Source organism: Gallus gallus, chromosome 3 (assembly GCF_016699485.2).
Source record: "Gallus gallus isolate bGalGal1 chromosome 3, bGalGal1.mat.broiler.GRCg7b, whole genome shotgun sequence".
NCBI lineage: Eukaryota > Metazoa > Chordata > Aves > Galliformes > Phasianidae > Gallus > Gallus gallus.
Window position 1 is genome coordinate 29261184 of NC_052534.1, and position 13782 is coordinate 29274965.

The window sequence follows — 13782 nt, forward strand, 5'->3', positions numbered from 1 at the left end:
AACGTATTCAGCAGAGGTGGCACAAAGACAGACAAAGGTGGTGTTTGCATTAGGTTTGGCTGCAAAGTTGAATCAGGGGTAGGACTTAGTTACAGAACATCAAAATCTCATTCTCCTAACAGACCTCAAATTTATGTGATGAATGGAAGTCTTTCGAGAGGTCATGGGAAATTATAGTTGTCCATATTCATGCAGGTTCTGAGAAATACAACTGTTTTGGGCTGAGAACTGACCTGAAACAAACCCTGCAGAGACATGTGCTTAGAAATGGACCATCACTAGAGATGCACACAGTGTGAAGATTCAGTCAGAGTCATCTTAGATTCCAGGGTTTGTTTGGTTTGTTTTGCTCAAACTAAAACTAGAAACTAGTAGTGAAAAAAGTACTCTTTTGTGTGCTCACTATTCTTCACATGTGGAAAACAAAATGTTAATTGTTAGCATTAAATTGATTAAATAGACCAGACCAAAAGCATTGGCTGAGGTTCTTGGTTGATGTGCTGCTTATATAGTGCATGGTTACATATTTTGTATAGTTATCGCATAGCAATATTTTTTTTCCCATTTAAATCAGTTGTGTAGAATATCTAGATAAACGTTTTTGAAAACATATTTCTCGTTGTAATTTGCTGACTGCTACGTTGCTGCTTGTTTTACACCAACTGTGTAGGTGAAAGTTTGTTTCTGTACAGGCTTTGTGGATGTTATGTACACCAGAGTTCGATAACGTTCTTTTGTTTAAGTGTTTGATTCTTCTCCATAGCTTTGTATATTTGCAGCGGGGATTTCCTTTGGTATAAAATAGCTTCTGTTGGGCTTTCTTGTCAAAGTGCAGGAAAATTTGTCAAAAAACAGGAATGCTTTCCATGTTTGTTCTGACCTAATTCTTTATTTTTATGTTTTTAATTTATGCACACTGTTTTTTTCACATGATTTAATTCTGGCAAGAGATTTTTCTTTAATCCCTTCTGCCAGGAGTCTGTTGATTCAGCTGTGTGGGTCTGAAGGATTGTAGATTTTAGAGAGTTGTCAATAAATGATGTTTAGATGGCTGTGAATAGCACTGTTTCCTTTTCCACTGAAAGACAAACAGAATGTCTTCTAACACCCTTGTGTGCTGGGCAATACATACATCTCATACATCACTGAGGCAGTGATTAGAATGCAAATATTAATGTTTTCTAGGCAGTTAAAGTATATATGAAATGTTAGCTTTAGTATTTCATACACAGGGTTCCAAAAAATGAAAATAAAATGCCAAATTCTTAAGAGCTAGTTTTGTACATATTGAGTTTAGTTATTCATTTTAGTTCCCTATTGCTGTTCTGTGTTGCCGTGATAGTAACTATGAGTGGGATATCAGTGCAAAGTAACCATTAATTTCCTTTACCTCTCTTTACTTAGTTTTCTGTTTTAGTGTTCTTAAGGGTTTAGAATCTGTGCTTAATATATTCCAGACTTTGTCTGTACCTTACTGGTGCTATTACAGTGAAGGATTAAAAAAGATCCTAGAGCGTGCATATTTTCATGCTTTGGCACACATGCCCCAAGTACTGCTAGGATGCAGGCAGCTGAGCTTTGGTATTGGTAGTCCCCTCAGGGTATCCATAGCTGAATCAGTAGTGTGCTCAGCAGCAGCTGTTGCCTGAATTAAATGTGTCAGCTGAACAAATGAAAAGAACAGAAGTAAAACATAATGTAGTTGTTCAGGAATACGAGTGTTTGTAGTTGCAACAAACCGCCTGAGTCATAGTTTCAAGTAAAGGTGAAGAATTGCTCTGGGGTGGGTGAGGGCTGCCTGATTAATCAACCCAGGTAGTTCATTCAATTTTTTATAGCTTAAGATTCTACCAAGATCCAGCAGAGCATGCTGTTTCTCTCTAGTTAAAATAGTTTTCTTATTAATGCAAAAAGAAATATTGAGAACGCAGATTTTCTGGTATCATGGTGTCATGGTAACTCAAGGGCAAATGTAGCATGACTGTACTAGTCACACTAAGTGACTAGAGAAGTCTGACATGGATGTAATTCCTAAAGCATTTCAATGCTATTGATATCCATTCTTCTCAAGCATTAATCAAAAACATCAGTGCCTTATCAGCCCTATTTAGGTTGCAAATCCAAAGCATGTCACCATATGAGCTAGTGTAAAGAAATTAACCCTGTCCCAGCCAAAATCAGTATGTATGCAAATATAAATTATAATTACCTCCTTCCCAATAAGTTTACTGTTTCTACTCTTTTTTTTTTTTTTGAAGTTCATCATTAAAATTTATGGTATGCAATATAACTTTAGTTTTGACCATGATACATCAACCGAGACTAAAATAGATAATTTCTTCATTTTGTTGCACTGCAGATTGAAGTTGTGTATTGTGTGACCACCATGTTTCTTTAAGCTATTGTCGGTACAGGAGTTCTTAAGTTTCTATGAGAGATGTTTTAACTGTGATCTCAACTGTGTTCCCTTGTATTTGGTCAAACCTATTGTGGAAAACCGCACCCCGGTTTTGCAGTACTTTTATTACGAGGCTGTTCTTGTTTCTGTTAGGAGAATATGATACTGGGTGTGGATGTAAGGTTACTGAGGTACACTTGTTTTCTTCAGTGTAAAGCAACTGTCTTGTGTATCATATTAGCATTGAATTTCATTTTCAACTCATGTTGTATAATTTTGTTCACCTCTTTATGAATAATGTGAACATAAAAATAAAGACAACAGCTAATATTCTTAGGATTTCTAAGGCTTGCAATAAGCAGTAGAAGTCAATGGTAAAGTCTTTGGAGATTGTGGAAATATAGCTAACAAAAGGAAAGATGGAAGCTTTTGTTTTCAAGGTCAGCGCATACTCCATAACCTACACATCACTTCAATGGAAAATCTCTATTTCAAACTCCTTTTGTACTTGCGATGGTGATGGTGGCAATGTACTTTTTGCTGATATTGAAACTGTCCTCTAAAAGTGATCGCTTAGCTCACATTCTGGGCTTTTTAAGCATTTGTAAATGTGCACTTGCTAAATAATTGTACTTACTAATGTTGTTACCTGTAATCTTGTATTTCATCTAATGAATTGCTCCAACAAAATGATGAGACGGTACATATGCTCTGATTGCATGAAGGATGCTTTTAGTTTTAATCATGCTTCAGTTGCATTTCCTTCTGTCAGAGAAGTGCTTAGGAAAATGGACGTTTTCAAGTATATCATGAGCTATAATAGACATTTTATATTTCTGAAATCTGTATCCTTTGAATTAAAACTTTACTGTTCATTTTGACATGGGCAGCATTGCAGTTTCTCATCAGCATCATGCTTCTGAGCCAACTCTGTTTTGAATCTGTTGTCTAGTGTTCTTCTCATGTGCTTTGTGAGTAGAAACCATAGGTTTTCTCACACTGCAGTGAATTAGGTGGTTCTTGCTTCTGCTTCTCTGTCGTGATTTTGCTGCTGCTGTGGCTGACTGTGCACTACAAATTATCTTTAGCGTGTTAAGAAAAACTGAGGCTGGTATCAATTTTTGCCATCTTATTGCAGAGTACAGCATTCGTATATCAGCTAACAGCAGCTGGCGCACTTCCATGAAAATGTCTGGGGAAGAACTGCTGTTTCCCTGACTGTGAATCAACATTCCTGCCATGTTCTTTGCAGGCACTTCTCATAATTACATGGCAAAAGCTAAGTTTAGCATCGTTCTTAATTGTGATAATTGACCTACAAGCTGAATAGGGAATAGCATACCTGTCTGTTTTGTTTCAAGCAATTATAATATATATAATTTTTAAAATTAATTGAAATGTTGAGCATGTTATATATCCATTTTCTAAATGGAAAAATATATGTGATGGATGAGTTTTGTTTTTTAATGAAAGTGTTATATTATCTAAAAGGATCAGAAGTCAATAACTCAACAGGACTGAAACCTGCATTTCTTTAAAACTTGGTATGATGAACACAAGCCAAAATTATTCTGCTGGTGGGCAGCCATTACTCTGGAACTTTATTTATACTGCAAAAGCAAAAGATTGTATTATATAGCAGACAAATGATATTGCTAAACATCCATACATTCTGGTGATTTTTGATTGAAATGAGTTAATTTAACACACAGCTTCCTGCATTGTAGGTAACCCATTCTGTGGGATAATGGTACTTGTTCAAGATGGTTTTCTATGCTGTTTGCTCAATATTTATTGAAATAGAGTACAATATTCCATTTATATGAAAAATTTATGGTAAGAACTGTTGGATCTCTTTTGAAAATGAAGGAATCAGACTGAGTCAAGATTAATGACTTTATAGAATGTGAAGCCTCCAGGGTAATATAAAAGGTGAATAGGTTATGATGTTCAAGAGCAGCTCTATTTGATTTTGAATTAGAGTCTAAATGTACAACTTACACAGCCAGGAATGAAACCTAGAGCTAACTTTGTTTCACAAATTTTTTCTGTTCAGATATTTATTATGTTTAATAAAAGACACAACAACAAAGATGTTGATATATTTTACTTGTGGACCACAACAATTCCTCTTCACTGAGTGTGGCCCAGAAAACCAAAAGATTGGACATCCATGCTTTAAAGTCTCATCAAGTATACATTTGCACTAACTGTCTATTCCCATTTTTCTGGGCATATAACTCTGGAAAGATTTTGATGCATTTCTCAGCTCTTTTTCTCCTGGCGCCCTACCAAGTTTTGCTGTGAAACTTCTCTCTTTTTTATTCCTTTTTAATTATTTTTAGCAATTACTTGTTTCTGTGCAAGTGAGTCCCACTTGTACAGTTTGGCACTATAGAGTCCCACTGAATCATTTATTGTTTGGTGCCTAGAATTTCATTATGTTTAACATGTGCTTCTTATTCTTTTTTCCACTTCCATAGGTATATTCGCATTGTTGGGACCCACAACACAGTGAACAAAGTTTTCCATATTGTGGCATTTGAATGCATGTTTACCAACAAAACCTTTGCTCTGGAGAAGGGTCTGATAGGTAAGAAATGCAACTGTTTCCATTTTACATGAACTGTTGGGTACGCTTGCCTTTTAAGTCTGGCTATCACTGCACTCTTGCTGTACTTCTCTTTCCACACAGAAATCTCTAACTTGAGTTAAACGATGCTGTATGCTTAGAATTAGTTGGCTCGTCCTCATGGCTGCTTTGAAATTCCAGTGCTATGGATGAATTAGTAATGCTGCAGGAATGTGAAAGTTCAAATTAAGTTAACTGCTGCTGACAAAACCACTGGTAATTTAGTCTCTCTGTGCTCCTAATCTGATTTTTCTTTCCATGTGACAATATGGTTGTTATTGCCTCCAGGTAGGTTTGCCTATACTTCCTAACTGGGATGGAGGAACCAAAGCTATTTATTGCAGTGAAGATGAATTTGGGCACTTACAGCCTCTTATGCAGCCTGCTTTCAACTGCTAAAAGTGAACTCTGTTGATTTTTCCTCCAAAGAGTTCTAGGCACATCTATCTATGGCAGAACATTATACTGACTACCATTATTCCCAGTACACCATGCTGATGGAGCTCTGTTACTTCTGGTGCTTGAAACAGATCATTTAGTACTAATTTAATTACGTCTGTGTAATACTGCATTACTTAGAGTAGAAGTCCCAAACAGGTATGGTTTGCTAAACCGTATCAAAGTATGTAAACTATGTCAAAGTAAGTTTTGGTATAGGTTACTTCAACTATGGCGATCACTGAGCTTTCTTTCCTATAAACTCCCATAAATGAGTTCTTGAAATTCATTGGAAAAATAACTAGTTTTGTATACCTGTAGGAGGGATTTCTGCCATCTGTGGTTTTGCTCAAACTCAATGCTTCTAGTTCATGTTTTTTTCAGACCACCTATTACTGCTGTGTATGATACAGTACCACAAATTGTTGCTTGTTTGGAAAAATTCTCAAGAATTCATGCTATTTTTGACATATACATTTTAATTTTTAAGCATGCACCTATGGTAGGTGGAAGAGAAAAAAGTTCACAAAAAAGAATCAGAGGAAAGATTTTTAGTGAGGCATACTTTCAACTTTTTTTCCTGAGGAAAACAATAATATCTGACTCTGAAAAACTGGGTCCCAATTCCTTCAGCCCTTTTGCCATGCATTGCACAAAGGCATCATTAAACCTGATCTCATGAGATCTGCTGTGCAATTTTTTGATGTCTTTATAGAATTGTAGAATAAATAAATTGCTTGACAAATCACATTTTGCTGATTTTTGTTTCTTAGAGCATGGGAAGAGTGCAGGCAGATTAATAAAACACCTTTGAGCTAAGTTTCACACACAGCACTACCAGCTATGAATTTTTAAACAGCTTCATGCAAAATTAGAATTATTTTATCATTAATGCATATATCTTTCTACATTGTAAGACTGTCAATTGCGTTCATAATGTAGGACACAAATAATATATTTCCCTTTCATTTTTTGCACATTAAATAATTTGAACGTTGTTTAGCCATAGCAATATAATGAATCTGTGTATGCTTGTGGATGTATACTTTTACCAACGATCTGACACTCACTGAACTTTTTTGTGAGGGGAGCTCTTCCATCTATTTCAGCGTTAGTGGGTTCCAAATTCAAGCCGTGAATTTCAAAATTAATCTGAGAGATGGAGACTGTATTTGACCTTATTAAAATTTACTGGTTTATGACATGTTTTATTGTAGTTACATATTTTGTGCTTTGAAGAATGATTATATGTTACTTTTCATCCAATATCAGTTATATAGAATAAATGCTTAAGTGAATCATAGAATGTAGGCTATGATTGTTAGAGCCAAGTCACTTTCTTGCTAGATTGTCAATATGTCTGTATTCCATGATCAAATTTCCACAGTATTCTTGCCAACATATGCCATGCACCTATCACCTTGCCATTTCCTGTTTCAGTGCTTCGTGACCTTTGTCCATCTGTCTATTAAATTGTGGAGATGATTGTAGGTTGTCTTCTGCTTGTTTCCAGTTCTAACCGCTACCCTAACAGAAAAGAGTATGTGGGCTCCCATCCCATATAAAGATGTTCCATGCCTCCGAGCACTACAGAGAACTTTTATTTTCTTTTCTTTTCTGTTTCACTACAGATCTTACTATCAGAGATAAAAATGTGCTGAGCCTTGCAAATGGTAATGCAAATGCATACAAAGTCACTGAACAATGGAAATTCTATTTCTTGTTCAGAACAGGCTGTCCTCCTAAAATGCAAGCAAAACTGGAGATGCAGTGTGTGTGTAACAAAGTGCATTGTGAAGTACTTCTGATGACATTTGAAAGTGTGAATTAATGAGAAAATTGCTGACTAATGGCAGGGTATCTTGCTACACATCTGGGAATGTTAGCAGTGAAGAGGAAACTGGAGCCAAGCAGCGGATGAAAAGGACAGTATGCATGAATATATGGTATACCATGTTCACTACTTACTAGTAGTGAACTCGCTGAGCTCTGAGCAGCCAGCGATGTAGAGTTTGTAAGGGTAGCTGTTAACTTACACCCTTCTCTTGAGCCAGTACTGGATTACAAATTCGACATTCAGCAAAATTATATGGGATGATAGTTTAGAATTTGCTAGGCTATCAATAGGTGCTGGTGAAACCTATGCTGTGGTTATAGTTCTCTTCACCCATGAGCTATCGAGTTTTGAAACCATCTTCTGATAGTTGTTAAAGTTTGGGAGGGTCATTTCTTGGTAGTGATATGAAAAACCTACTTCAATCTTAAGAGAAGTTCTGTACCACATCATGTCATACTTCTTGCATTTTTGTATTAGAAAACATATAATGGGACTTGGACTTGCCAACTCCTTTAGGTAGGAAGAAGTAATAGGATGTTTGCATGAATGGATGCTAGATTTCATGGAGCCTCTAGGTGTACTGAATTACATACCTTAACATGTGAGAGATCACAGCACATACCACAAGGACACTGTAATGGTCCTTGCATACATGCTTTGCTCTAGAATCTTCTAAGTAGATCCACTGCTTCCATCCAAACCCATTTTTGGTCACGATAAATAGGGTTTTGGCTACATACTAATTAGTATCCAGTAGTGAACTGTTGAACTATGCAATCTTTCAGTGTGGGTAAATCAGTTGTTATACCTGTAAGTCATTTGATGTAGTTTACAATAGAGGTCCATAGGGCTTTTTATATTGAAGTGATGGTAGTCAATGCAATTCTTAGAAAATTGAAGCAGTAAGAATTCACAGAGTAGCTAATTGAAAGAGGGAATATGTGGACCAACTTCTGACTGCAAATGAGTTGGCAATAGTTGGCAAAGATGTGTCTTAATGCTCTAATGGGATTCATAATGCTGTAATTTCTATTTTTCCAGTGACTGGATAGGTTGAAGTGAATTGAAAGCAGTTGGGAAAGCTCCTAGAAATGTATGAAAGTGTGATAATCAGAACAGGTTGCTTCTAAGTTTCAATGGGCAGGAAACTTCATTCTTAACCCTTGAAAAAGTGGTGTTGGATCAAGTTGTTGACTTAATTTTTTTACGTAGTATGGGATTAAATGTGTCTGTTCCAAACTCATTTAATACCATAACTGCTCTTTCTGTAACCTGTTTAATTAAGAAAAGGAAATGTTACTCATTCCTTGGAAGTCATAGGATCATTTCTGAAAGCCTTTGTGATGCTAACTCCTACCAAACGACGCAGAAGAAATTATTCAAGGACTTTCTCATTTCAAGTCTTGTTCCAGCGTGTTAAGACCACTGAGGTTTTTGTTTAGGGATCCTATAGATTTAGAAGTAATAATTGAATTTTCATTAAACCTATTCAACTTGATCAGAAAGCTGTATATAAAAGTAGGGTAATTTATCAGACCTATCATTACTGATATGTAGTATCGATTTAATGGCTGTCACTGTAAAGAGAAGATTAGAAGACTGGTAAACAAATAATAAAAATGAAGTGTCATGATAATAGCAGTTTTATGTTGCTGTGTTTTTACATACCAAGATTTCATTGCACATGATTAACTTGACACGTTACATTTAAAAGTTTGTATGCAAGATGATTTATACAGTTCTAGTACACAGTACTGAATCAGTATTGGTACTGATATGACCCATTGACAATTAACTAGCAATTTTGAGGTAAAAGTAGCAGGAAATGCTTTTTTCTAGCACCATCTTGGTGTTCTAGTGTTGATATACATTTCGTTGTCTTGTTAAATGAGGTAAGTGACAGAAATTAATTCAATCATATGAAATTATTCCCTAATGCAGATGTTAGAGTTGAAATGTAATTTTCCTTTTGGCATATTATCTCTAAATGCGTATGCACATTAGCAGTTTTGCGTATTGGATTCGCACTAGATTGACTTAACTGTTTTGTTTAACGGGGATGCAAATTTTTTAAAATCTCAAAAGCATAGTGTTTGTTTTTAATGAATGTGAGCTTCTGGAATTTGAATGGTCTTTAGTCATTAATATTTAATCTGAAATCCAAAACAAATTAAAGTTTTTACAATCAGGAGGCATGCTCCTTTGAATGCAGATGCAGTACCCAGTATGATGTGATGCTTGGTAACAGCTTCTAACCTACCCAATGGCAAGAGGCTACAGTAATGGGTAAGGGGCTTCTCATACATAATGCCTCTTGGTTTTTGATTTCATTTTCCCCTGAATGTGTAGGAACTGATTCCTTTTATCTGCTGCAAAGGGAGAAAAATGATAATGTCTTTTAGTCCCGTGGTTAAAAAACCTTTAATCAGTGCTCCCTGCTGAGGTGCAATTAAGGACTGTGTAGCACACAGGTTTGCCTAGCCCACCATCCTACTTTGAGCTTGGTTAAGGTCATAGGGAGTACAACGTGGAAGGCTTTTACATGAAGTTGTGTTTATCTGTGATCTGTCTCAGTCTATCAGACTGTCTTTAAACTGGTGCATTACATACGAAAGGGGGAACAATGAATAATGACCGAAGAGCAAGAGATAGATATAAAACACTGGAATGTCCTTGTTCACCCTCTGGGGAATGCTGTTCAATACTTATGAATCGTTGTGAACCTTCATTTATGCACTACTCAGTGCCTGAAGAGTACTTGTTGTAAAGGAAAAAATGAAGAAATTATCATTCATCTTTTACTCACTGATAATCATTTAAAAAGAAAAGCAATCAAAAAACAAGAACAACAACAACAAAAGTCACATTTAAATGTATAACAGAGAGAAACCAGTTGTATCAGTTTCCTAGTACGTGGTTCAGCATTTGTACTGCTGACTCTCTCCTAGGAAGCCACAAGAGGTGCTGTTTTCATGTCTAGTTTAACGTTAACCACACACAGAGGTATTTCATTTTGTGGCTTCTCTTTTTAAAGGTTAGCGTTCTTTAAAGTCATGCAGGTTTCCCTAAGACTATCTAAATATTGCAGGAAACCCTCTTTTTTTTCCTCTTACAACAGAAAAGGACAGTCATGTCGTCAGTTTAGTAGCTGCTACCCAATCTTTGATAAAGATCTGTTCATATGTTTTCAGTGACTACTTTTTTTTCTTTTCTTCTTGTTTTCAGTGCTACAACTAAGGCTTACTTCCTAGGGCTTTTCTGAAATGACTGTTGCCATTCCCTTCTTCATGAAAACCTTCAGTGCTCAGTGAAACAGCTCTGTAGGTGGATAATTGGTTGCCGATTATGTAATAGTATGCCCAATTCTAATGGCTTGTATGCTTTTGGGGATCTGAAATCACGAGCCTCAGCACCTGAAAAATCAGTCTTCTATGTAGTTATTTTAATCCGAAACTGACAATTGCACGTTGAAAAATATTATTAGTGGGATTTTCTTTTAAAATCCATCAAAATTGTAATTCCTTCTCTCTTCCAAGCTGTAGACATGACTGTGAAAGCCTTCACATTCCGATGTAGTGTCTGTGGTATATGCATTACTGTCTTTGAGTAATTGCAATATCTATGACATAGATTGGTGTTTACAATCTAGTAGAAGATAACAGTACTTTATAAATCAGATTATTTCTCAGATTTTTTGGAAGCATTTATGCCGTGAGAACAGACTAAAAAGCATCCAAGTTCTTTTTTAAGATAGTATTACTATAATTGAATATACTGCCAAGCAGTTCGTTGCTCCATACTGCAGCTTAAGACCAGGGAACAAAGTAAGCTTTAGTAATGGCTTTGATGCTGCCATACTGTAACTTCAATCACCTTCTCCTGTTGTTTGCTTACAGAATGTGTATGCTTTGCTAGCAAACATTTTTTTTCCATTCCCTTAAAGCAAATTCAATTTGTGAGAGTATAAACAGTAGGGGAAAAAAAATCCATATTTGCAATCTCTTCTTTTGTTTTCTGTAACAAAGTTGGTTACTGTAATAGCTGCTTGGTGAATGAAAAAAAAGAAAATAGAAACAAGACTGCTGTTTTTGGCAGTACATTCTTGTAAACAAGTGACCCAAATTTAAACAGAAATTCTAATGGGAGAGAGGAAGAAAACCAGAAGAATTGAAAATACAGCACAGATCAGAGTCCCCACCAGATGGTGTTTTTAATAAATGTATCAAGCGGATATAAAAGAAGATAATAAACATTCAAAATAGGGAGTGGCAGACTCCCCTAGAGAGAAGAAACAGCATGACACCTTCTGCATGCTACAATTAGTTAGAATCACATTCTGATTAACCGCTGTAGAGAAAAAGACTGAATTTTATCAAATGTACGCTAAGACAGTTTCTGTATGGCTGTTAAGGAGTTTGGCTAATCAGGGTAACATCGTGTGAGTCTGGTACAGGATAGGTACAGAAATATAAATGTGAAAAGGAACAGGGTGAAGCTTAGAGGGCATGCAGGTAAAATATTTTATGAACTGAGTTGTATTGTGTTCAGTTAATGACTTACATAGTTCATACTGTGTCTGCAATATTCCATAGAGCATTGGCATGAAAATTCATTTTGACATTTTATCTCGTACATGTTTTTTTAACCTAGTTGCTTCTGTTTCCTACAAAAAGCAGCACTATATAGAAGATGCTTTAATGCCTATGTAAAATGGGTACTCAGAAAGTTCTCTTATTGCTAGGGAAGCGGGGAAGAAAAGAAAACCGAGGCAGATTCTGTTTTGATGCCTGTGGACATAGTTGGCATTGTTGATCTTTGCTTTATTCAGATAATTTCTAGTGAAGTACACCTCATCTCTGCTTCTTTCTTCCCCATAGGAATCTGAGAATTTCTGAATGTCTCTGTTTAATGATACCAAATCAAGACGTTTCTAGAATAAGAATGCAGTGCTTTTACTAGTTTTTGATGAGCACACAGTGATGTTATCAAATTTGATAGTGCAGTAGATTTGGGGAAAATTGTTGTTTTTTTGCTACCTTGAATTATTACTTGGCAATGAGCTTACACATTTTTTTCCCCATTTAAGACTCTGTTCCCAGCACCACTAGCACACTTAAAACACAGAATCGTGTGATCACAGAATGGTTTGGGTTGGAAAGAACCTTAAGAATCATCCAATTCCAACTCCCTGTGGTGGGCAGGGGCACCTTCCACTATGCCAGATTGCCCAAAGCCCCATCCAACCTGGCTTTGAACGTCTCCAAGAAGGGAGCATTCCCAACTTCGATAGGCAAGCTATTCTGGGGCCTCATCACTCTCACAGTGAAGAATTTCTTCCAAACATCTAATCTAAATCTGCCCTGTTTCAGTTGAAAGCCACTTGTCCTACCATTATATACCATTATAAAAAGCGCTTTCCCATCTTCTCTGTATGCCCCCTTAAGTACTGGAATGCTAGCTCCTCAAAGAAAATTAGCTCTTTTTTGGCTACTTGGAGACTTTAAAATTTGTTCTGAGATTTCATATAGCAGTATTTCAACTATTTCCAGATGATGTAGTAGTTTTAATATATATTCTAGAGAAAATCACTGTCTGTTATTAAGTGTTCACTCTGAAGTGGATTTAAAATGTTGCGTAAATCCATTTTCATCTATACTACTTGTTTGCCTATGTGAAAATTCAAATAATCTTGGATTTTAGTTGTCAGTGTTTCACATTTTTTTGTACATTTCATCTTTTAGCTTATTTGTTCTATTTCTGATTTGTTTGGCATGAGTTGCTGTGATTTTGGGAATTCTGTTGAATTGATCATTGTCCTTCATATGATTGTAATAATTTAGTGTAATTTCTTCCATTCTTGTTTATTGTGTTACCACACCCGTATTGGTTATTCTTCATCAGAAGCTAGCAGTCTTACCTTTTTTTCCAAGAATATTTATTATCGTTTAGCTAAAATGGTGTTTTCTATGTTATTCACCACTATTATTGAGATGGTATTTAAAAAGAATAAACAGATCACCTTGATTTTTGCATGTGCAGAGAACATCATTTTGCAACCTTGTTAATCTGAATTTTTTTCTCGAGTGTTTAAAAAGAAAAAAGGAGTGAGACACAGATGTCTCGTATGAATAGGGCATCTTAAATAGCTTTTTTATGTCCATTCATCTTCATGAATGATGAGATTCAAAAAGCTTGGGAGTCTCTCTCAATTACAAAGTTCTGCATTGGTTTAAATGTGAACAGAGGTTATTAGGTGAATATGTAATTCCAAAAATAAAAGTTGAAGCACTTGTAAAACAGAGCTTCATAGTTAATATTAAACGAGAATTAATATTTCCTTGTGTTGGTCATACTTTGATAGTTCAATTTTGTTGTTTTTTTTATTTCAGTTTTTTTGCCAGGAATGAATGCCATTACCATCTGAACTGTTTTCTGACTGTATTACTGTGTTTATCTTCCTTGTGTTTTAATTTGCAG

At 35.8% G+C, this 13782-nt stretch overlaps 1 protein-coding gene across 1 annotated transcript in view; it reads left to right on the plus strand.

The window, feature by feature from the left end:
* Window positions 1–13782, plus strand: part of BTBD9 (BTB domain containing 9) — a 116261-nt gene that overhangs the window by 62440 nt on the left and 40039 nt on the right. Inside the window, exon 8 of the mRNA NM_001008459.2 lies at window positions 4882–4991. Coding sequence (NP_001008459.2) covers window positions 4882–4991 — 110 coding nt within the window. The remainder of the gene's footprint in view (window positions 1–4881; window positions 4992–13782) is intronic.